Source organism: Balaenoptera borealis (assembly GCF_965194805.1).
Source record: "Balaenoptera borealis genome assembly, chromosome: 19".
NCBI lineage: Eukaryota > Metazoa > Chordata > Mammalia > Artiodactyla > Balaenopteridae > Balaenoptera > Balaenoptera borealis.
The window spans coordinates 56,843,585-56,865,643 of NC_138878.1; the positions used below are offsets into that span (position 1 = coordinate 56,843,585).

The 22,059-nt window shown below is 52.4% G+C and overlaps 1 protein-coding gene across 3 annotated transcripts; it reads right to left on the bottom strand.

The window, feature by feature from the left end:
- Positions 1–89: 89 nt before the first annotated feature.
- Positions 90–22,057, bottom strand: COQ8B (coenzyme Q8B). 3 transcript variants are annotated; one of them, XM_082367544.1, is made up of 16 exons: positions 21,767–22,023; positions 21,232–21,331; positions 17,755–17,859; positions 17,499–17,618; positions 17,291–17,357; positions 15,061–15,138; positions 12,311–12,433; positions 12,082–12,167; positions 10,895–11,035; positions 10,733–10,814; positions 9,665–9,758; positions 7,583–7,724; positions 7,325–7,432; positions 4,299–4,364; positions 1,245–1,331; positions 90–765 (listed from the first exon to the last, which is right to left on the bottom strand). In XM_082367544.1, exons 3-16 carry the CDS (start codon positions 17,854–17,856, stop codon positions 484–486), a joined length of 1,578 nt encoding a protein of 525 aa, XP_082223670.1. In that variant the 5' UTR covers positions 17,857–17,859; positions 21,232–21,331; positions 21,767–22,023; the 3' UTR covers positions 90–483. The 3 variants fall into 3 exon arrangements, with proteins under 3 accessions (XP_082223670.1, XP_082223672.1, XP_082223671.1); XM_082367546.1 differs by lacking the exon at positions 21,232–21,331 and having other exon boundaries at positions 21,767–22,057; XM_082367545.1 differs by lacking the exons at positions 21,232–21,331; positions 21,767–22,023 and adding an exon at positions 18,240–18,376.
- Positions 22,058–22,059: the final 2 nt, after the last annotated feature.

Here is a 22,059-nt window from a genome sequence, read left to right on the forward strand (position 1 = left end):
CAGGGTAGGAGGGGGGCTGGCCATCTGCACCTGGAGGCAGCCTGCGAGCTCCTCTCCCTCCCCGCCCAGCGCAGAGAAAAGAGCTGGGGGAAGGGGAGGGCCACTTTTATTAGGACCGAAGTTTCAAACACCGGCCACATCTGGGGGAGACCTGAGGCAGAGGTCAGGGGCTCCCTGTCTAGGTGAGTCTGATCTCCACAATGGCAGTGCGGAGGGGCCTAAGGCTCTCTCACATGTTGGCACACATAAATTAATAGCTGGGTAGAGTTCCTGGATGCTCCCTTTGGAGTGGGGAGAGCAGGATATGGGGGTATGAAGCTGGAATTCCCCAGTCCCAAGCCCAAGGTGGGTCCCCAGACCTGCAGCAGAGAGGGAAGGAGGCCTCAGAGCAGGGGATGGCCTGCTATGGGGCTGGAATCCCGAGATGGAGTCTCTGAGGGGTCTGAGCAGACACCCCTCTGGTTAGGAGGCTTCGGGCAGTGGCTATGCCTGGCGACTGGCCCAGTAGCGGTGGTAGGTGTCCTGGAAGAGGTCCCGGCAGGCGATGTGGGCATGGAGGCGGGCACAGGCCAGGAAAGCCCCCGCCAGCTTTCTGTGCAGGGCATAGGTCTCTTCGGGCGGTGGGCGAAGCCGGTGCTGCAGCAGCACAGGGATGAGGCCCTGCACACGGCGGGCAGTATCACCCGCTCCAAAGTCGTAGGGGCCCTGGGTGGCGAAGGGCTCCCCCAGGATCATCACGGCCTCCACGTGGGCGTCCGAGAATGCCTAGGGGTCGGGGAAACCAGAGGCAACCAGTGTGGACATACAGCCCTCCATTCCCCCAGTCTCAAGTATAAACACAAGCCCCCAACTCCCCAAAGAGTAATAGGCAGCCGCCACCCCTTCCAGAGCCCCTAAGAGACAAGAAGTCCCCTACTCCTCCCAAAAGAAAGGGCCCTTCCTGTCCTCTCAGAGCCTCCAGTAGACAAATAGCCCTCACTCTCTCTAGAACAGAGAAGCAGCCTCTGTTCCCTGACCCCCCCCATCCACCAGCAGTCCCCCATTCCTCCCTCTAGAACAGATAAGTGGTGCCCATTTTCTCAGGATTCCTGAGTAGCCAAGCAGCCCCCATTCCCCCCTCCTCCCCAGAACCCCCAGTACAGATAAGCAGCCCCCTTAGAGTTCCTCACTCATCCACAGTTTCCCCAGTAGAGAGAAGCAGCTCCCCACTCCCCCCAAGAGACACCAGACCCTACTCTCCCAACCTTGGTCTCAAAGCCTGTGAGAAATTTGAGGTCTCGTGATTTCTGCAGGACCCGGTCTCTATCTCCGTTGGCTGCAGCCATCACCACCTGGGGAGACGGATGTGGGCACAGGGTCAGAGGGGTTCAAGGAGGGGTCTGGAGGTGGGAGCTAGAAGCCGGGCCCTGCCAGTACCCACTTCTGTTCTCATCTACCTAAGCCCTCTCACCTAGAAGCCTCTCCTTCCCCACCTTACCCCTGTCTGTGTCTCTCTCAAGACTGTTCCAGAGCCTGGGGGCTGCAGTGGTCAGGTGTTCTGCTCACCTGGCTGGGAAGGCAGAGCCTGCCTGGAAACTACCACAGTGAAACAGCACAGAGGAAAGCAAATGTCAAGTGGTACCCATGGGTCCAAACACTCAATTGGGCAAGTATGTGATCATGACCCAGAACTGCCTCTGAGGTTGCCATCTCTGTGATCACCTGGTTGATGTCTGTTGATGTCTGGTTCCTGCCCTGGACTTGGAGCCCCAGGAAGGCAGGGATCCCGGCTGGGTTTAGTCCCAAGTGGCGCTCACTCAGGAGGCCCTTGGTGAAAACCCCTTGTTTAGCAAATCAGTGTTTGGAGCTAAGCAGCTCTCCAGCCACGCAGGATGGGCAGGAGTTGAGGGCACATGGACAGACAGACAGAAGTGGGAGCCAGCCTGCTTGGGCTCCATCCCAGCTCTGCCACTTGCTGGCTGACTCTGGGGCAAGTCGCTTTGCTTTTGGGGCCTCTGCTTTCTCATCTGTGAAGTGGGGATGATGAAAGCACCTTCCTTGCCAGGTTCTTGGAAGATGAAGGAGGTGTATCTGTGGAGTGCTTCGCACGGTGCCCGCGTGTAGGAAAGGCCATAAATATTGTGAGCTACTATTACTATTAAGAGGTAAATAGGCGGGTCCCTACTTCACAGACGAGGAAACAGGCTCAGAGTGGGGAATAGCAAGGAGACGAGGGGAACTGGGGCGAACCCTTCACCACTGAGTTGCCCCTTCTTGGGAGGAAGGGGGATACAGGATTAAATCTGGCGGTTCTGTTCTGTCCCAGCTCCCCCTGCCCCAGCCTGTCTGGCCATCTGTCACGCCTGTGGTCCTTGGGGGGTCAGTGTGACAGGCCTTTCTTAAACTGGAAAAGGCTGGGGAGGCGGCAGGAGGGCCGTGCTGAACAGGCCTGTGGTGGGGAGGGGCAGGGGATGTCCCAACTACCCAGAGAGGCCTCGGCTTTGTGCCTCGAGTGGCCTGCAGAGAGGGCCCCAAGGAGCCTCTGTGTGTTGGGGGGGGGAGGGGGGAGGGGGGTTACCAATTCCTTCCTGTCCCCATCTAAGGGGTGGCCCCACCATCCCCCAGTCCTCAGGCCAGAACCCCCTCCAACCCCCACCCGCCCAGGCTCCCGGCCTGTCTTAAAAGACCACTCTTTATTCAGGAGTTTCCGAATTCTATGTCCCTCCCCTGCTCCAATGCCTTCCACGGCTCCCCAGGGCACCCGAATAAAGTACAAGCTGCAAAGCATGGCTTCAGAGACCCAGAGCGACTGGGCTCCAGCCTCACCGCTGGCTCCTGCTCTGTCCCCACCTGCCTGCCCAGTCCGAATGCGAACTTCCCTCTGGTCCTCTAGGATCTTACTCCTCAGAGCGTGGTCCCTGTACAAGTAGCTTTGGCATCACCTGGGAGCATGTTAGAAAGGCAGCATCTTAAGCCTAACTCCAGACCAGAATCTGCATTTTAACATGATCATGGTGGTGGTGGGGTTCTCATGCACATTAAAGTTTGAGAAGTGCTGCTCTAGTCGGAATATCCTTTTTCACCCCTTGGCCTTTGCCCATGTTATCTGGCTGGAGTACCCTCCTAGCTCCTTCCTGATTGGTCTCCTCATCCCTCAGGTCTCAACTCTGATGTCTTCTCCTCCAGGAAGCCCTCCCTGACCCCCTAGGTCAGGCCAGGCTCCTCATCCGGTCTCCCTCAGTCCCCCGTGATTCTCCCATCCCAGCCCTGACCACTCTGGTCCTTTCTGTCTGTCCCCCTACTGGACTGTGAGTTTTGTGAAGGCAGAGACCTGGACTGCATTGGTCACTGTTGTCCCCAGTATCGTCTAGAATAAGACTAGGCACAGAGGGGGGTCAGAGAACGTTTGAATTGATGACCCAGTGATTAGAAGACCTGGGTTGAGGGACTTCCCTGGTGGTGCAGTGGTTAAGAATCCGCCTGCCAATGCAGGGGACACGGGTTCGATCCCTGGTCCGGGAAGATCCCACATGCCATGGAGCAACTAATAAGCCCGTGGGCCACAACTACTGAGCCTGTGCACCACAACTACTGAAGCCCGCACACCTAGAGCCCGTGCTCCGCAGCAAAGAGTAGCCCCCGCTCGCCACAACCAGAGAAAGCCCTCATGCAGCAATGAACTCAACGCAACCAAAAAAACAAGAAGACCCAGGTCGAATGTCCAATCTCAACAAATTAATGAGATGGTGTTTTCTGTGGGCTCTGAGACAAATCAATCCCTGTGGGTGGGAAGGACGGGCAACATAAAGTGAGGAAACACTTCTTAAAGAGAGAACTGCTCACTAGAGAGCAGCTGGAGGGGAAGTATGTGAGCAAAAGGCTGGACACCAAGGCCCTGGACAGCATCGGGTGTGGGGAGGTGACAGGCTGGCCATCGTGGGCCTTTCTCTTAGGACGCAGCTAGTGAGGGGCTGGGAACATGGGCTGTGTAACCAGACTCCCTGAGTTTGAATCCCAGGTCTGCTGTGACCTTGGGCAAGTGACTTAACGTCTCTGAGCCTCAGTTACTTCCTCTGTAAAATGGGGTTAAAAATGGTCCTTACCTCATAGAGTTGCTTTCTGGTTTAGATCAGTTACCACATGTACAGCACTTAAAACGGTGCCTGACATAGTATTAAGTGCTTGGTATTTGTTAGCTGCTATTAATATCACTATTATTTATTTCTTCATTCCAGATATTGTGTTTCTCCTTCTCTACAAGCCTTACTATCTGGCTTGAGGCTTGACCCTTCAGAGACCCCAGGATTGGGGGAACTCACCTCGATATAATGGTCTGTGAATTCAGTCCCAAATGCCCGGCTTGAACCAAAGTCCAGCAAGATCACCTGGAAATGAAGGATGGTGAAAGGGACACTGGGAGTCCACCAGTGCTCCCCATTGTCTATGGGGGTGCCAGGGTCTGTCCCTCTCTCCCCACACGCTGCCCCTCCTGCCCAAGGCCCCGCCCAGCTGCCTCCCCTGGGCTCCTGGCTTCCGGTCTCCACACATCAATCCACCCCCACATGAAGCTCAAGGGACCTGGTTTTTATTTTTGGGGTCCTAGTTGTTTTTATAACAACATGTTTTAGGCTCAGAAAAAAAAATCTGGAGAGTAATAAAATATATAGGAAAGTAAAATCAACACCCACAAATCCTACCACCCAGTTTAAAATATAAAACACTACCAATCTAAGTGGGGCCTGATCCTACCTCCCCCCACCCCCACCCTCTCTTCCAGGGTCACCACTTTCCTGAAATTATTTTTATTATTAAATTGTTTCCTGAAATTCCCATGCATGTGTTGCTACGTTTTCTATACATATGTGGATCCATGAACAAAACATACTAATGTTTTGCATATTTTAAAACTTCATATAAATGGTATTTATGATAGTTATTCTGCAAATTCTTTGTGTTTGACATGGTTTTGCAATTCATCCCCATTGCTCTAGCTCATTCATTCATTTTTTCACCGCCATGTAAGATTTTGTTGCATGAATATATCATATTTATCTGCTTGATGGGCACTGTGGTTATTTCTAGGTTTTGCTATTAGAAGCAGTGCTCGCCGATGTAGAGAACAAACGTATGGATACCAAGGGGGGAAAGTTGGGGGGTGGGGTGGGGTGGGGAGGTGGTGGTGGGATGAATTGGGAGATTGGGATTGACATCTATACACTAATATGTATACAACAGATAACTAATAAGAAACTGCTGTATAAAAAAATAAATAAAATAAAATTCAAAAATTCAAAAAAAAGGGACTTCCCTGGTGGCGCAGTGGTTAAGAATCCGCCTGCCAATGCAGGGAACACGGGTTCGATCCCTGGTCCGGGAAGATCCCACATGCTGCGGAGCAACTAAGCCTGTGCGCCACAACTACTGAGCCTGCGCTCTAGAGCCCGCGAGACACAACTACTGAGCCCATGCACCACAACTACTGAAGCCCATGCACCTAGAACCTGTGCTCCACAAGAGGAGAAGCCCGCGCACCACAACGAAGACCCAATGCAGCCAAAAATAAATAAGTAAATAAATAAATAAAAAATAAGTAAATAAGTAAAGAATGTAGATAAAATGAACCAAATAAAGTTGAAATGTTTAAAAAATGGCAAAAAAAAAAAGCAGTACCCCATGAACATGTGTGTAAGTTTCTCTATGACAGTGGAGTTCAAACTGTTTATTAAAACCCACAGTAAGAAATGAAGATTAGGGGCTTCCCTGGTGGCGCAGTGGTTAAGAATCCGCCTACCAATGCAGGGGACACGGGTTCAAGCCCTAGTCCAGGAAGATCCCACATGCTGTGGATCAACTAAGTCCGTGCGCCACAACTACTGAGCCTGTGCTCTAGAGCCCACGCGCCACAATTACTGAGCCCACGTGCTGCAACTACTGAAGCCCATGTGCCTAGTGTCCGTGCTCTGCAACAAGAGAAGCCACCGCAGTGAGAAGCCCACCCACCGCAATGAAGAGTAGCCCCCGCTCTCCACAACTAGAGAAACCCCGCGCGCAGCAACGAAGACCCAACACGGCCAAAAATAAATAAATAAAATAAATAAAGTTATTTAAAAAGAAAAGAAAAAAAGAAATGCAGATTATCCTGGGCACCAGTGCACATGCACATATGAATATAAACATAAAACAAAAGTGTCCTGAAATAATATGCATCCCTCCCATCTGCCAACACATTCTATCTTTTTAAAACAAAAACTGCTGTCGAGACCCAATAAATTGATGTCAGGCCTCATATCACCACACCCGAGGAAGGAAGACACCCCCTCTGGGGTGTGAGCCTTGGAGGGATGCAGGGTGTCTGTGCACCTGGGGGGAAGAGGGTGTCAAGGGACTGAGGCTGGACTAAGTGGGGCCATGTCACACTCAGCACAGGGCTCACTTGATCCTGAGGGTGTTGGAAGCTGTAGAAGGGACAGCTTGGCCAGATTTGTGTTTCAGAAAGACCCCTCTGGGAACAGAATGGCACAGACCACTTTGGAGAGCCACTTAGCAACCATGCACGCTGAGAGTTTTTCAGTCCAAACTGTCACCCCCAGGCCTTTGGACAGCCTGTGTCCTTTGCCAAGTATGCTCTTCCCTGCTCCTTAGATGGCTGTCCTTCTCTTGTCTTTCTGGTTTCACCTTCCTTGACCCCACCCACCCCAGGCAGGGTCAGCCACTTTTCCTGGCTTCCCACCGCCCCCTGTGCCCCCCCCCCATCACTGGCCCCTCGCCTGTGCTTCCCCATCAAGGTATTAACTACAGGTCATACTGTCTGGTGATGGGTCCCTGCATTGGACTGGGAACTCTGGGAAGGCAAGGATCAGGCTTGTCCTGGCATCACTTTCAAGAGGCAGTAGGTGCTTGGTGTGTTCTAAGTGAAGGATGGGTGTGGTAACGATGACTGTCTTGCAGAAGTGGTGCTCCCTCTTCTCCACTGCCACTAGGAAGCCACTGCCTAGCCAGGGACTCCATTTCCCAGCATCCCCTGCATCTAGACTAGCCCCATGACCAGTTCTTATCAGTGGAATGGTGAAGGGAATGATGGGTCACTTCCGGCCAAAGCAGTTAGACAGTGGGTTACCCTCTCAACCTCTCTTTCCCCTTGCACTGGAAGGAGAGCCTTTCAAGTCCTAGGGGATGGCACACTCACAAAAGGGAAGGAGCCTGGGTCCCTGACTCACTGCCTGGAGGAGGGCCACTCCAGCCTGTTACATGGGTAATCAACTACTACTGTGTTGAGCTACTGCCATATTGGGAAATATCTGTTACAGCAGCTAATGTACCCTGACACACATCACAAGGAACCAACCTGGTGGCTGGAGGCATCATACAGGAAGTTCGCCCAGTTGGGGTCCGTCTGCATGAATCGGAACTCAAACAGCTCCCGGAGACAAAGCCTCAGGAGCTGGAAGCAGATCTGGGGTGGGAAGAAGGAGTAAGAGACATCTCAGAGCCATGTGCCCCTGTAAAGCCCTCTGAGGCCTGCAGAGGGACCATGGGTCTGGGTTGCCCTGCCAGCTGTGCCCCAGGGCAGCACCCTCCCTACTGTCCCATGAGCCCCATGTACCTGGTTCCGGATGTCCTGGCTCAAGCCCTGGCACTGGTCCAGCGGGACCCCTCCAGCCAGCTCCATGCCCAGCACCCGCGTCGTGCACAGCTCCTGAATAATGGCTGGCACCCGAAAGAAGGGGTCATCTGCCAACAGCTGCCTGGGGCAGATAGGAGGGGCGGGGATGGGACTTCACACTTCAGGCCCCTGTGGCCCTGCTTGAGGCCTCCCCCTCCTCTGAGGAGTCTTCCATGAACAGTCTTTGTCTTGCCTTTCCTCCTGCCCTCCTCTTTCCTGTCTGTCTGGAGTGATGGCCAATACCTGGTTGGATTGACATTCATTCAGACATTTCATTCATTCACTCATTCACCAAATATCTCCATGGCACCCACTCTGTGTCTGCCCCTAAGCTGGGTGCTGCTGGAGACCCAATTACCACTTCCCTTCTGGAAACACTTCTCTGTTGGTCGCCCCAGGATGAACTCAGTGTATTAATTAAGCTTGATGAGCATTACTTTCTCATCAACTTATCAATTAATCCACCCAAAAAATAGTCACTCATATACAAATCTCCGAGTCCACAGTGATACTCCCACTGGCCACTCCCTGGAGTCATTATTCTGAACACTGGCTAATAAAGGGAAAGAACCTTTCTCGGTGTCCATCCCTGTGCTGGATGATGCTGGTGACAGAGCACTAGATGAGCCCCAGGTGTGACCCCCCCCACACAGCAGAGACCACACTCTAACAAACAGACCAATAATAGATTGAGATAGCTGTGTCAATGCAAGATTTGGGAGGCAAAGAATATTAGCGAGGCCTCTGGTTGGGGACCTGTGGGACGGCTGGAGTTGGGGGGGGTGGAGGGACAGGGAGATGGGGAGGAGCCGGGGAAATGAGAAATGATGTGGGTTTTATCCTGAGAGCACTGGGAAATCCTGTGAGGTGGTGGTCTCCCCAGATCCCACACTGCAGTGCTCTGGCCCAGCCCACCTGACACTCTCCATCTCCAGGTCCCGCTTTGGGGGCTTGTATTTTTGTCCTTGTTTATCAAATCTCTGATGTTTGATCCGCTCCTCATAGGGCAGGGCTCTGCTGAGCATTCAGTCAGCACAATTCCCTTTTATCCTCACTCCCCGTGAGGAGGATGCTCTCCCAAGGCCACTGGGCAGATTAAGGCCACCCAGCCTGTTAAGGGCTGACCCGGGACTGGATCCTGACTGGATCCCACATCTGAGCCCATGCCCCTAACCACTGCCTTCTACTGCCCTTTCTCTCGCTTCGTGTCTACAGAGCCGGGCTCAGTGAACGTGTGGGCCGTGCTCCACGCTGTGGAAGGTCTCACTGAGGTGCAATTAATTGCCGCTTATCAGGCTGCCTCTAAGATACAACCACCGTTCCATGTAGCTGTAGTTCATTCATTTTTGATGCTGTACGAATTGTGCTGATGAATATACCATAACTTACATATCCGCCCTGTTGGGTGAATTTGATAGATTTGGGTTGTTTCCAGTTTGGGGCTATTGCTGCTCTGAGTATTCCGGAAAAGTCTGACGGTGTGCACTGGCATTAAGGGTCACTAGAGTATTTAGCCAGGAGGGCAGCTGGTGGGTTGGATGTGAACACTGAGGCTTGATGATGCCCAACCATTCTCCAAAATGCTTGCATCAATTTCTCCCTCTGTCCACAGTGTACAAAGGACGCCCTGCCGCCCCGTTCTCTCCAACTCTTGACACACACAGACTGCTTCATCTCTGTTAGTCCGGTGGGTGTAACGGGATCTCGTGTGACGGAGTGCCTGTTGACAAGTCTGTCTGCCCCACCAGCCTGCAGTGGTTCTGTGTCCCATTTGACAGATGAGAAGGTAGAGACATTTAGAGAGAGGAAGTGACCTGCCTAAGCTCACAGAGGACACAGGGTGTGAACGAAGTAATGAGTGAAGGCATGGATGGATGAACAAATGAAGAGGAAGAGTCTGCCAGCCCTACCCCAGGGCTCCAGCTGCCGGAGGCTGTGAGGGCATCCACCGCCCTCTCAGCCCGGGAGGGAAGCTGGAGGGACGAAGGGGGCCTCCAGGGGTCTGTAGGGGCCTCAGCTCACCTGAAGTTCTGGGCACAAGCCGCCTCACGACGGTAGTCACATTCCCAAGCCAGCTCCCGCTGCAACACCTGCAGGCTCTGCTCTGCAAACAGGCCTGAGGGGCGGCAGCGTGTCAGGCAGGGAAGGCCACCGCCTGCCCCTCGCCCCCTGCCCGGCCCCTCAGGCTCCCACTCAGGGACGTCTTCTCTTGCCGGTCGTGCCTCTCGCTCTGTCCCTGTCTCACCATCCCTCACCCCGTCTGCTCCATGCCTTTTACCCGCACTCTCTGGCCACGCACTCCCCCTCTGTCCTTCACACGACTGCGGGCTCCGCGGAAGCCTCTCTGCTCGGGTCTCTTTCTCAGGCACACACAGCGGTCCTTAGGCCCCTATCATGGTCACATCTGCCGCCTATTCTCTGTCCATTTTTCCTTTTTAAAAATATTTTGGCCGCACCTCGTGACACGTGGGATCTTAGTTCCCATCTTAGTTCCCTGACCAGGGATCGAACCTGGGCTCCCTGCAGTGGCAGCGTGGAGTCCTAACCACTGGACCGCCAGAGAAGTCCCTCTCTGTCCTTTTTTCCATACTCTCTCACACTGCTCTCAGTGTCTCTGAATCTTACTTCCGGGCCTGACTCTCTCACTCTCTTCTCTCCTCGCTCTCTCCCTCGTTCGCTCTCTCGTGCGCACACACACACACACACCTCTGCTCCATCTCCCCCAGGCGCTGTCTCACATGCTGTAACACACACGTGAGGTCCCACTTACGCTCCCTTCCTGTTTCTGTGGCTCTTTCTCAGGCCTCCAGTCCCTCTCCACACACCCCCTGTGTGTCTGTTTCTGGATTTCTGTCTGGGCTCCTGTTGGCATCTCTGAGTTTGTCTTTTTCTCACACGCCCATACTACTCTGGGCTTTCCCCGCCTTGGTGCCCCTTTGTTCTGTCTCAAACACGCAGACTGAGGCGTTCACTCAGGCTCACACACACGGGCGCACCCTGCCCCGAGCTGGCCCCCCGTCCCCCCCATCCAGCCCCACTTTCCCTCTTCAGGGCGACCCTCCCCCAGTCAGGGTGGACCGGGCGCCTCACCCTCCGGCAGGGCCACGCTCATCTTGAGCACCGCCAGCAGGTTCTGGATGTCGCTCTGGATGCTCTGGGCGACGCCTGGGTACTGGGAGGGGAGGAGGATGGGAGTCACCCCTCTGGGGCGGCCGGGTGCCCAGCCCACCCCCGCCCCACCTCCCCTCTCACCTGGATCTTCACAGCCACCTCCGTCCCGTCCCTCAGCACGCCCTGGTGCACCTGCCCGATTGAGGCAGCAGCAAAGGGCACCTCCTCCAGAGAGGCCACCTTGGCCTGCCACTCCTTGCCGAGCTCCTCTTCCAGAACTCTCTGGGGAGAGTGGTCACGACAATCGTCATCATGGTTTCACGCAGCCAGGTTCACGTTCTGTGCTGAGCGCTTTGCGCGTTAATAACCCCACTCACCACACGTGGGGCCCTGGGCCGAGCTCTTGGCCGCTACCCCACTTTACAGATGAGGAAACTGAGGCTCAGAGAGAGATCTCTTGACCAAGGTGATGAGCCAGGCGCTGGCAGACTGGGAGGCCCAGCCTGAGCCCATACTCCCGAGGCTGTGCGGGCTGATGTGTGGATTGCTATCATGTAGGGTTAAGATTGATAATAATCCTTCATTATGCCCGTATATTGTATTATTAACTCAAGAGTTAACGTGATAAAGGAGAGCTAAAATTTACAGAGGGCTTCCTGTGGGCTGGGCCCTGTATAGAGTGGCTCCGAGAAGGGCAGTAATTGCCCAGGGTCACATGGCGAGGGAGCCAAACAGAGCTCAGAAGGCAGGCAGCTGGATTCCGGATTCCACACCCTTGCCCAGGCATTTACTCAGTGCCTGGCGCTGTGCCAATCTATTTACAGACACTCTCTCCTTTAATTAAAAGACTGGTAATAAGAAGAGCTAACACTTGCATGTCACTCATGGGGTGTCAGGGACCCTTCAAAGTGCTTTACATATACACTGATTTCCATAGTCCCATGATGTGGCCATTGCTATGACTACCACCAATCACAGATGAGGTAACTGAAGCACAGAGAGGGCAGGCCACACGTCTAACCGCACAGGTAGTAAGTGGCAGAGCCAGGGTTTGAACTCCCGAAGTCTGGTCCCTGACCACAGCACTTCACCGCCTCTTTAACAGCCCTGACAGAGCCCTGAGCCTGCCAGGAACTCGACTAAGTGCTATGCACCATTCTCTCATTTACTCATCACAACAATCCTATGAGATGTGTGCTTTAGTGGTCCCCATTTAACAGATGGGGACACAGGCTCAGAGTGAGACAGGGAGCACAGCCATGAAGACAGGAGGGCCAGGCAGGTGGGGCACACCTCCCTCGCCAGCTTTTCCCCCTCTGGGCACTCACCAGCATCTGCCAGCGGGGCATGAAGTCGGCGCTCTGGCGAACTCGCTCGAAGATACGCTGCAGCTGGGGGCTGATGAAGCTGTTGTCTTGGGAGGCATCGGGAAGAGGGAAGCGGTGAGGGGAGAGGCCAGGAGGGGCCCCTGTGGGAGTCTCTGAAGTTGGGGCTTGGTGGTAGGTGGGGTAGGGTGGAACTGAGGTCAGGGGTCAGGAGTCAAGGGTCATGCCGTACCCTGGATGCTGAGCATTTGGCCAAGCTTGAGGGCGGCCCCCCGAACCGTACACAAGGTCTGCACAATCCGCTCGGCATTGGCCTCCGAAAGGAAAAGGCTGGAGCCCGGCCGGGAGCCTCCCTCTGGGGTGGAAAGAATAATCATTAGTATGGCAACCACAAAAATAATCAGTATGACACCACTGCACACCTACCAAAATGGCTAAAACAAAAAAGAAGACAATACCAAGTGTTGGCAAAGATGTGGGGCACCTGAACGCCGACACTGCCGATGAGAGTGCCATGGCCCAAGCCCTTTGGAAAGCAGCTGCGAAGTTTCCAGTAAAGCACACACCTATACCTGACGCAATCTGCCTCCTAGGTATATCCCCAAGAGAAAGGCATAAATGTGTCCACCAACAGATGCTCCAAGAAGGCTCACGGCAGCGCTAGTCATAACAGTCCCAAACTGGAAACAACCCAAATGACCATCAGTAGAACGAACAAAGGAACTGTGGAATAGTCACAGGGTGACTGTTACAGTGTTGAATAAACAACCTACAACCGCTCACAGCAACATGGATGCATCTCTCAAACAGAATGCTGAGCAAAACCAACCAGACACATACGAGAAAGCACCGGCTGATTACATGCGCATAAAGGCGCAAAAACAGACAAAACGAATCTCAGGGGGTCAGAAGCCAAGACACTGGTGACCCTTAACGAGGGGGGAGGTACCAGAATGTGACACGAGAAGAGGTTCTGGAGAACGAGGGCAGCAATTCTCCAAGTGTGTTCTGGGGGCCCCTGAGACCCTTTAGGAGGGTCTGTGAGATCAGAACTATTTTCATAATAATATTAATATGTTATTTGCCCTTTTTTACTCTCATTCACCCACAAATGTTCAGTAGAGTTTTCCAGAAGCTCTGTGACCTGTGATGCTGTCACTGCTCTGACGGCTGATGGAGAGAGAGAGAGAGAGAGAGTGTGTGAGTGTGTGTGTGTGTGTGTGTGTGTGTGTGTATTCTTGTGTTTAAAATTTTTTTCAGTTTTAATCTCTAATACAGCAAATATCCATAAATACAACCCCACATAAACAAGTTCTTGGGGTTCTCATTCTATTTTTTAATAGCTTTATTGAGATATAATTCATATATGATATAATTCACCCATTTAAGGTGCACAGTTCAATGGCTTCTAGTATATTCAGTTGTGCAACTATTACCACAATCAATTTCAGAACATTTTCATCACTGCTAACCTGTCAGCAGTTACCCCCTCCCATTTCCCCGACCCGTCTCCCCTTGAGTCCCTGGAAACCATTAATCTACTTTCTGACTCTGTAGACTTCCCTCTTCTGTACATTTCAGATAAATGGAATCATACGATATGGGGCCTTAAAAAAAAAAAATGTGGCCTTTTGTCTCTGCCTTCTTTCACTTAGGATAGTGTTTCAAGATTCAACCACACGATAGCATGGATCAGTCTTTCATTCCTTTCTATGGCCGAATAAAATCCCATTGTATGGATATAATACATCTTGTTTATATCCATTCCTCAGTTTTAAGGGTGTAGAGGGATCCTGAGACCAAAAAGTTTGAGAACTGCTGTTCTAGGGTTTTTTGATCTGGGTGCACAGATGCATCCACTTTGTGAAAATGAACCACACTATACACTTATGATATGTGCACAGTTCTATATGCAAAGTATATTATTATTCAATAAAGTGTTTGTTAAGCTTTTATTTATTTCATAAAACACTTATTGAGCTCTTTACTGAGGGCTCAGCCTGTGCCAGGCAGAATTCTAAGTGTCTCTGTGGATTCTCTGGCTGAACCTCCACAACACCCCAGGAAGTAAGAACTACCAATGCCTTCATTTTCAAAATGAGGAAGCAAGAGATTCAGAGAGATACCGTGCCTGGCCCTGGGGCACACAGCACAGAAGTGGCAGAGCAGGGTGTAGATTCAGTCTGGCCTTACCCTAAAGCCTATTCCTCTACCTTCCCTCAACTTTTTATTTTGAAAAAGATTCAAATAGACAGAAAGACTGCATTCATAGCACCGTGAATACCTGCACACCTGATTCAATGTTTTAACACGCTGCCTCACCTGCTTTATCTGTGTGTGTGTACCCAGACACTGACCAATACTTTTGCTGACTGATTTGCACTTAACTTGTGTGAAGAATAATCCCCTACACAATCACTGGGCCAAAATCACACCCAAGAAAATTCACACTAATTCTTGAATACCTACTACCCAGTCATACTCAGATTTTCCCAATCGTCCCCAGAAGTCTTTTATAGTTATTTTCTTCAAACATCCAACCATGGCTCACACATTCCATTTGTCAGTTATTATCTCTCTAGTCTCTTTTTCATCTAGAATATCCACCCCTGTTTTTGTTTCAAGACATCGACATGTTGCGGAATCGTACCCACAAATGCTGATCTCTACACAGCCCAGTCCGTCTCTGTTGTCCACAGACCCTCACCGGCACTCCTATTTTCATGCTTCCTCTCCTGCTCAGTTAAGAACGCAACTCTGGATGGCTTACATTATTTTCTCTCATGACCTGCTTCTACTCAACACCATCCTGACAGCAGCTTCACCCTGTTCTGAGCCCTCCACCACGACCCTAAGAGGTGGCTATGTTATCATCAGCTCCATTCTCCAGTTGAGGAAACTGGGGCTCAGAGAGGTGAAGCCACTTACCCCAGGTCACACAGCAAGGCCAGGGTGTGGACCCAGGCAGCGTGGCTCACGTACCTGATTGTACACGTCCTCCGGGCAGGGACTTCTTGACCACCTCAGCTAGTGCTCCCAGCCCCAAGCTCACAGCCAGTCCTGGGGAGTGAGAGAGGAGCCTGAGTGCCCGCTTGCCCTGGGGCGATCTCCTCCCCCACCCCCTCCCCACCCCACTGACCCTCTCTCTTCTCTGTCTCTCTTTATGTACACCTGTCTCCCAACTCTTTGTAGTCAGCTCTTTGCATCCCTCTGTCTCCAAATCAGTCTCTTACTCACTCTCTCCCTGCTTGAGGTTCCCTTGGAGGTGAGACTATCTCTTTCTCCATCCCTCTCTCCTTGTCTCTGTCTCCCCGGTTAGTGGTTCTCACCCCTGGCTGCACACAGAGTCATGAGGAGCTTTTGTAAATACGATGCCCAGGCCCTACCACTGAGGTTCTGGTTGAACTGGCCTGAGATGAGGCCTCAGAATTCTTTTTCTTTTAAGCATCCCAGATGATTCTAGTGTGCAGCCATGGGTAAGAAGGCCCTGAAATGATCCCCCCAGGACTCTCTGTCTTCCTATGACTGCTGTTTCTCTGTCCACATCTCCTCTTCTTCACGCTCACCTCTCCTTTTCTAAGTCAGTTATTTCTCCATCTCTGCCCTTCCGTCCACCCGGCATGTCTGTCTAGGCCTCTTTCCCTCAGTTCCTCCTTTGGATGTTAGCTCTCCGGCTCTGATTTCCTCTGCCTCCTCTGTCTCCTTGTCCTTAAAGACAGTTCGAGTCACTCTGCCTCTTTCACTGTCACCATCTCTGTAAATAATCGTAGTTGGCATTTTCTGAGCACTTTTCTCCATGCCAGGAACCATTCCCAGTGCCTTTTATGCATTGACTCATTTTGTCCTCACACCCTCATGAGAGAAATTTTACAGAAAAACTTCCATTTTACAGAAAAGGAAATCGAGGCTCAGAGAAGTTAAGTAACTTATCCAGAGTCACAAAGTGAGGATGTGGCAGAATCACCTGTTGAACCCTGCGCAGCCTGGTGCCAAAGCTCTAACCAGTGTATTTGACTCCTTCAATCAGTATCTTTAAAACCTGAACCATGATCCACAGTAAAGAAGACATTTGCATTATAACCGGTAGAGACCGACGTATATATAATGTTTCATGAAACAAGACTTTCCCTTACTCTACATGTACACATATTTTCCATTCTTCTTTTCTTTTTTTTTTTGGCTGCGTTGGGTCTTCGTTGCTGCGCGCGGGCTTTCTCTAGTTGCGGCAAGCGGGGGATGCTCTTCGTTGCAGTGCGTGGGCTTCTCATTGTGGTGTCTTCTCTTGTTGGGGAGCACGAGCTCTATGTGCGCGGGCTTCAGTAGTTGTGGCACGTGGGCTCAGTAGTTGTGGCTCACGGGCTCTAGAGCACAGGCTCAGTAGTTGTGGCGCACGGGCTTAGTTTCTCCGCGGCATGTGGGATCTTCCCGGACCAGGGCTTGAACCCGTGTCCGCTGCATTGGCAGGCGGATTCTTAACCATTGCACCACCAGAGAAGTTCTCCATTCTTCTTTTTAATGCTGGTTGCAACCTGCTAAATTATTTCATGCAGGGCTTCCCTGGTGGTGCAGTGGTTAAGAATCCGCCTGCCAATGCAGCGGACACGGGTTCAAGCCCTGGTCCGGGAAGATCCCACATGCCGCGGAGAAACTAAGCCCGTGCGCCACAACTACTGAGCTCATGTGCCACAACTACTGAAGCTCGTGCGCCTAGAGCCATGCTCCACAACTAGAGACACCACTGCAATGAGAAGCCCACGCACTGCAACGAAGAGTAGCCCCCACTTGCCGCAACTAGAGAAAGCCCACGCGTAGCAACAAAGACCCAATGCAGCCAAAAAAACCCAAATAAATAAATAAATAATTAAAAGAAAACTATTTCATGCAGGTTGTGACCTGAAGTTTGAATAATCCTGCTGCATGAACCGGGGTTAAGTCACTTCACCTCCCTTAGCCTCCACTTCCTCATCTATAGAACGGAAACAAACACTCATTGATTCAGTGCAGAGACCACATGTGTATGGGGCCCTGCACATTCCAAGTTCTCAATAAACATAACATTCCTCTCTATTTCTCTTGGTTCTACAGGACTTTGCCTTCATTCTTTTTCCATCTCTCCCTCCTCTCTCTGTCTCTGCTCCACTCTCTTCCTTGCTTCATTGTGTAAATGTCACCTCCTCTGATCTAGGTCACAACCTCCCACAGTCATACCTACCCCCAAAGTTGGCCAAGCGGCTGACGCGGGAGGTGGGCACCTTGCGTTCTCGAGAACGGTCACTCAGCTGGGAAACAGGGAGAAGGTCTGAGCGGGAAAAGGTGGACACAGCACCCAGGAAGTCCAACCAACCTGCCACCACACCCTTCCCCAAGCTCGGGAGGCCAGCTGCCTTCATGGGGTGTTGCTGGGTGTGGGGCAATGATACCTGGGGCCGGGGTGCCTTCCTGATCCGGGCCTCCCGTGCCTTGCGAATGTCCTCCTCACCCAGGCCCCTGCCAGGCCCATCCTGGTGAAGCTTTTGGGTCCAAGGACCCCCACATGGCCCCTGCAAGAGACGTGAACACCGGTAACGAGTGGAGGATGTACCGTCAGCCTGGCCCTTTTAGACCCCTCCCTGTCCTTTGACTCCCTGAAGCCTCCCTCAGCCTCCTCCCCTTGGAGACCCCTCCCCAGCCTCTTACCCAGCAGAGGGGCCCAGGCCCCAGGGCCCCACAAGGCAGACCAGTAGTCCGGCCCCACCGTCCACAGGTCCCCCGTAGTAGGCCCCCCACCTCCAGCCACATTGTCTGGGGGAGAAGAGGAGGGGTTATTTGGGTAGGAATTGTGGGACTGACCTCCCTGCTTTGCCCGTCTTTGCCTCACATTCCTCCGTGTCTACCCTAAGACTCCCACCACCAAAGACTTCCTCCCCTGTTAACAGGCCCCCAGTTTCGCCTGGTTCCCTCTCTCTTTGCTAAGAACCCATAACTCTTCCCGAACACCTCTCCAAACCACTTTCCCCTGGTCCCACTCCGCGCCGTTGCTAGGGTCCTCCCCCGTTGCTAGACACCCACAGATCCTCCAGGGCTACTTCTCCACTCCTCTGAGCAACCCCCTCGTTGCTAGGCACCACCTTCCCCTCGGTTGCTAGGCACCCACAACTCTTCCCAGTGTCCCCCCTACCAACCCGGTTACTAGGCACTTCCCCCGGTTGCTAAGCACCCACTCCCCGGCTCTGGGTCAGCTACGCGCCCCGCCCGGGGAGGCCTGCATTTCCGGGAGTCTTCTCATGCCCGCCCCCTCCGGTCAGCTAGCGAATGACGGAGGAGCAGATCGCTGACTGGCACAAAATGCGCACCGCTGTACGTGAGGGGGCGGGGCCAGAGGAGGGGCCTCAGGGTGGGCTGGGCCACGGCCTAAGGGTAGGGTAGGGTAGGGTAGGGTAGGGTAGGGTAGGGTAGGGTAGGGTAGGGTGGGCTGGGCCACGGCCGTAGGGTAGGGTAGGGTGGGCTGGGCCACAGCCGAAGCGCTCACGTGCCATTCTGTGCCCTTACACTGACTTCAAAGTGCGTTGTTCTGGGCTTCCCTGGTGGCGCAGTGGTTGAGAACCTGCCTCGCGATGCAGGGGACAAGGGTTCGAGCCCTGGTCTGGGAAGATCCCACATGCCGCGGAGCAACTAGGCCCGTGAGCCACAGCTACTGAGCCTGCGCGTCTGGAGCCTGTGCTCCGCAACAAGAGAGGCCACGACAGTGAGAGGCCCGCGCACCGCGATGAAGAGTGGCCCCTCTTGCCACAACTGGAGAAAGCCCTCGCACAGAAACGAAGACCCAACACAGCCAAGAATGAATAAATGAATAAATAATAATTAAAAAAAAAAAAAAAAGTGCGTTGTCCGAGGTGGACCTTTTAGTTTCTATTTTACAAACATTCCTCTCCTTTACAAACTCCACACCTCTCCTTTGCGCGAACATTTTGTCAGCCTCCGTTTTCCTTGTCTGTACCCCTAGTAGGCTCAACATCTCTCCTTTGAACATACATCTTCTCAGCAAACATTTCCCTTTCACATGGAGCCCCTCCACTTTGCACACTCACCTTGTGCTTCAAATACCCATATCCTGGTACCCAGCCTCCTCCCTTGCCCATATAACCCCCCTGCCTTGCTCACCAACTGTTTCCCTCGGTGTGCATAAACCCTCTCACACCCAGCCCTTTGCACACTGGGCCCCTGTTCCCTCCTACAGCCGGCTCTCTCAGCTCCCCGCCCACCTGCAGGATGGTGTGAGTGGGAGCCCTTTGTTTCCTGTAGGCCTGACATTTTCCAGAGCACACTCAGCCAAGATTCCCAGTGCTGACTCAGGAGCCTTGGCTTCCCAGAAAACCAGCTCCCAGCCCATCTGGGTGTGTGTGTTGTTGATGGGGGAGGGAGGACAGGCTTAAAGCCTGCTTTCCCCCCCGCCAGTAAACTGACTCACCCCTCTTCTCACAGTCTGGAACAGAAGCAGCTGGCTGGGACATCTCTCCCACCACTGGGAGAGAGGATATGACACTCCCCACACAGAACTGCCTCCCCCAAACCCTGTCCAACCCCCTTTGTCAGGAATCAGACTTCCCTGTCTCTGTCCCTGTGCTACGTGACCTCAGAAGAGCCTCAACACTTTCTGGATCTCAGCTTCCCAGCCTGTATGATGCATTAGGGGGACCCTGCTATGACTTCCCATTGGTCTGTAAAGAGGTGACTCACTTTATAGCCCTGGATCTGTGCCCAACGCCCCTTTCCAGGTGACTGTTTCAAAACAGAAACCACCCCCTGTACTCTTCCAGACATAAGGGTCTGACTCAGGAGCTAGGTGGCAGCTCACTCTTGGGGGCAAAATATATAAAAAGCACCTATGACAATAACTTATCCTACAGGGCTGTGACTCATGGTACCAAGCCTGGTATCAGATACATGAGATCATATCAAATAGCCTGGTGGCTACAAGCAAAGGCTACAGGCTGGCAGAGCTCTGACCCTCAGTGTCCCCATTTATAAAGTGGGGCCATGGCATCCCCTCTTGCTCAGTGTTAGTGAGAAAGGGATGCAGTGAAATAGTGTCTGTAGAGAGGTTGGCACAGAGCTGGTACAGAACAAGAGCTCTATACGTGAGAGAAATTTCTTATAGAATAACTATTCTTTTCAGAATTTCTATTGAGCGCTTACCATACGCTTTTCTAGGCACTGGGGACACAGCAAGGAACAATACAGGCAAAAATCTTTGCCCTCTTGGTGCTGGCTTCTGACGAGAGGCACAATAAAATAAAATACATAAGTATATGTAATAAGGTGACACTTGTTAAAGAGAAAAATAAACCAGGGAAGGGCAGAGAGAGGAGGGAAGAGTGCGCGTTTAAATAGGGTGGTCAGGAAAGGCCTCATTGAGGAGACATCATTTGAGTAAAGACCTGAAGGAGGTGAGGGAAGGAGCGATTGAAATAGCTGAGGAAAGAATGTTCCAGGCAGAGGGAACAACCAGTGTAAAGTCCCTGTGCTGGAAGATATCTCAGAGAAATAGCAAAGATGCCAATGGGCAGAGTGAGTGAGGGGAAAAGGATTGGATTGAGGTCTGGGAGGTAAGCAGAGCCAGCTCAGGTACACTAGAGGTAGTCACGGTGAAGACTGTGGCTTTTTTCCTGAGTAGAATGGCAACCACTGAGGATTCTGAGCAGAGGCAGAACTGATTTACATAAAATATTCCTACTTCCGGCTCTTCTTCCAACACCCCCAGCCTCAAAATCAAGTTGTATCACTCGATAGTGACCAAAGGGACTTCCCTGGTGGTCCAGTGGGTAAGCCTCTGCACTGCCAATGCAGGGGGCTGGGGTTCGATCCCTGGTCAGGGAACTAGATCCCGCATGCATGCTGCAACTAAGACCTGGCTCGGCCAAAATAAATAAAATAATAAATAAATGTTAAAAAAAAATAGTGACCAAAGACCCAAATTTTGGATTAGATGAGCCAAAGTTCAAATCTACACAATTGAGATGTGTGATCTCTTTTTCCCCTTTTTTTGGCCTCTCCAGGCGGCTTGCGGGATCTTAGTTCCCCGACAAGGGATCGAACCCAGGCCCCCTGCAGTGGAAGCACAGAGTCCTAACCATTGGACTGTCAGAATTCCCTAGATGTGTGATCTTGACTCACCCCTTTGCCTTTCTGTGCCTCTGTTTCCTTGACGGTGCAATGGGGATGACGATCATCCCTACCTTACAAGATTTCGGGTATAAAGCGGTAAGTGCAGCGCCTGGCACAAAGCAAGTATACAAATGTAAATGCTGTTGTAAATAAATTAAAATCCCCATAACAACCCTTTTTACAGATGGGGAAACGGAGGCTCTGAAGAGACAAGTCTGTTGGGAGAGGTCATCCAGGAAGTAAGTGCTGGAGCTAAGATTTGAAACCAGGCGTTCTAGCTTCAGAGATTAAGACCCTGGTTTTGCCCGTCATTTAACCCTAGGCAAATTCTTTCACTGCTCTGGGCCTCAGCTTCCCAGTTGGTAAAAGTGACTGGCTCTTGTGGCATTGAACACACATTTTTCAAAACAATCAAGCAATATAATGTATCCTCATTTTACAGGTGAGAAAACTGAGTCTGGGGCTGGGGCAGGGGGTTGGGAGAGGAAGTCACTCGTTCAAGGTAACACAGCTAGGAACTAGCAGAGGCGGGTCTCGAACTCACACAAGTGGAATTCCCAACTCTTCGAAAGCGCTTCCCGGCGCTGCGTGAAGAATGGGCGCGCTGCTGGACTCGTCGCCGGGGGTTATAGGGAGACTAAACTAGTCACTCGAGGGTGTGGGGAGGCAGGGTTAGTTGCGAGGGTGCTGCGCGAGGCCCCACTGGTCCGGGACCAGGATCCCGGCGCCCCACACCAGACCTGGACTAGCTCCAGGCGCTCGCGGTTCACCGCGCGAATGGAGACGGGAGGAGCCAGACAAGGCCCATACCCCTTTACGTCACGTCCGGCGAGGCGG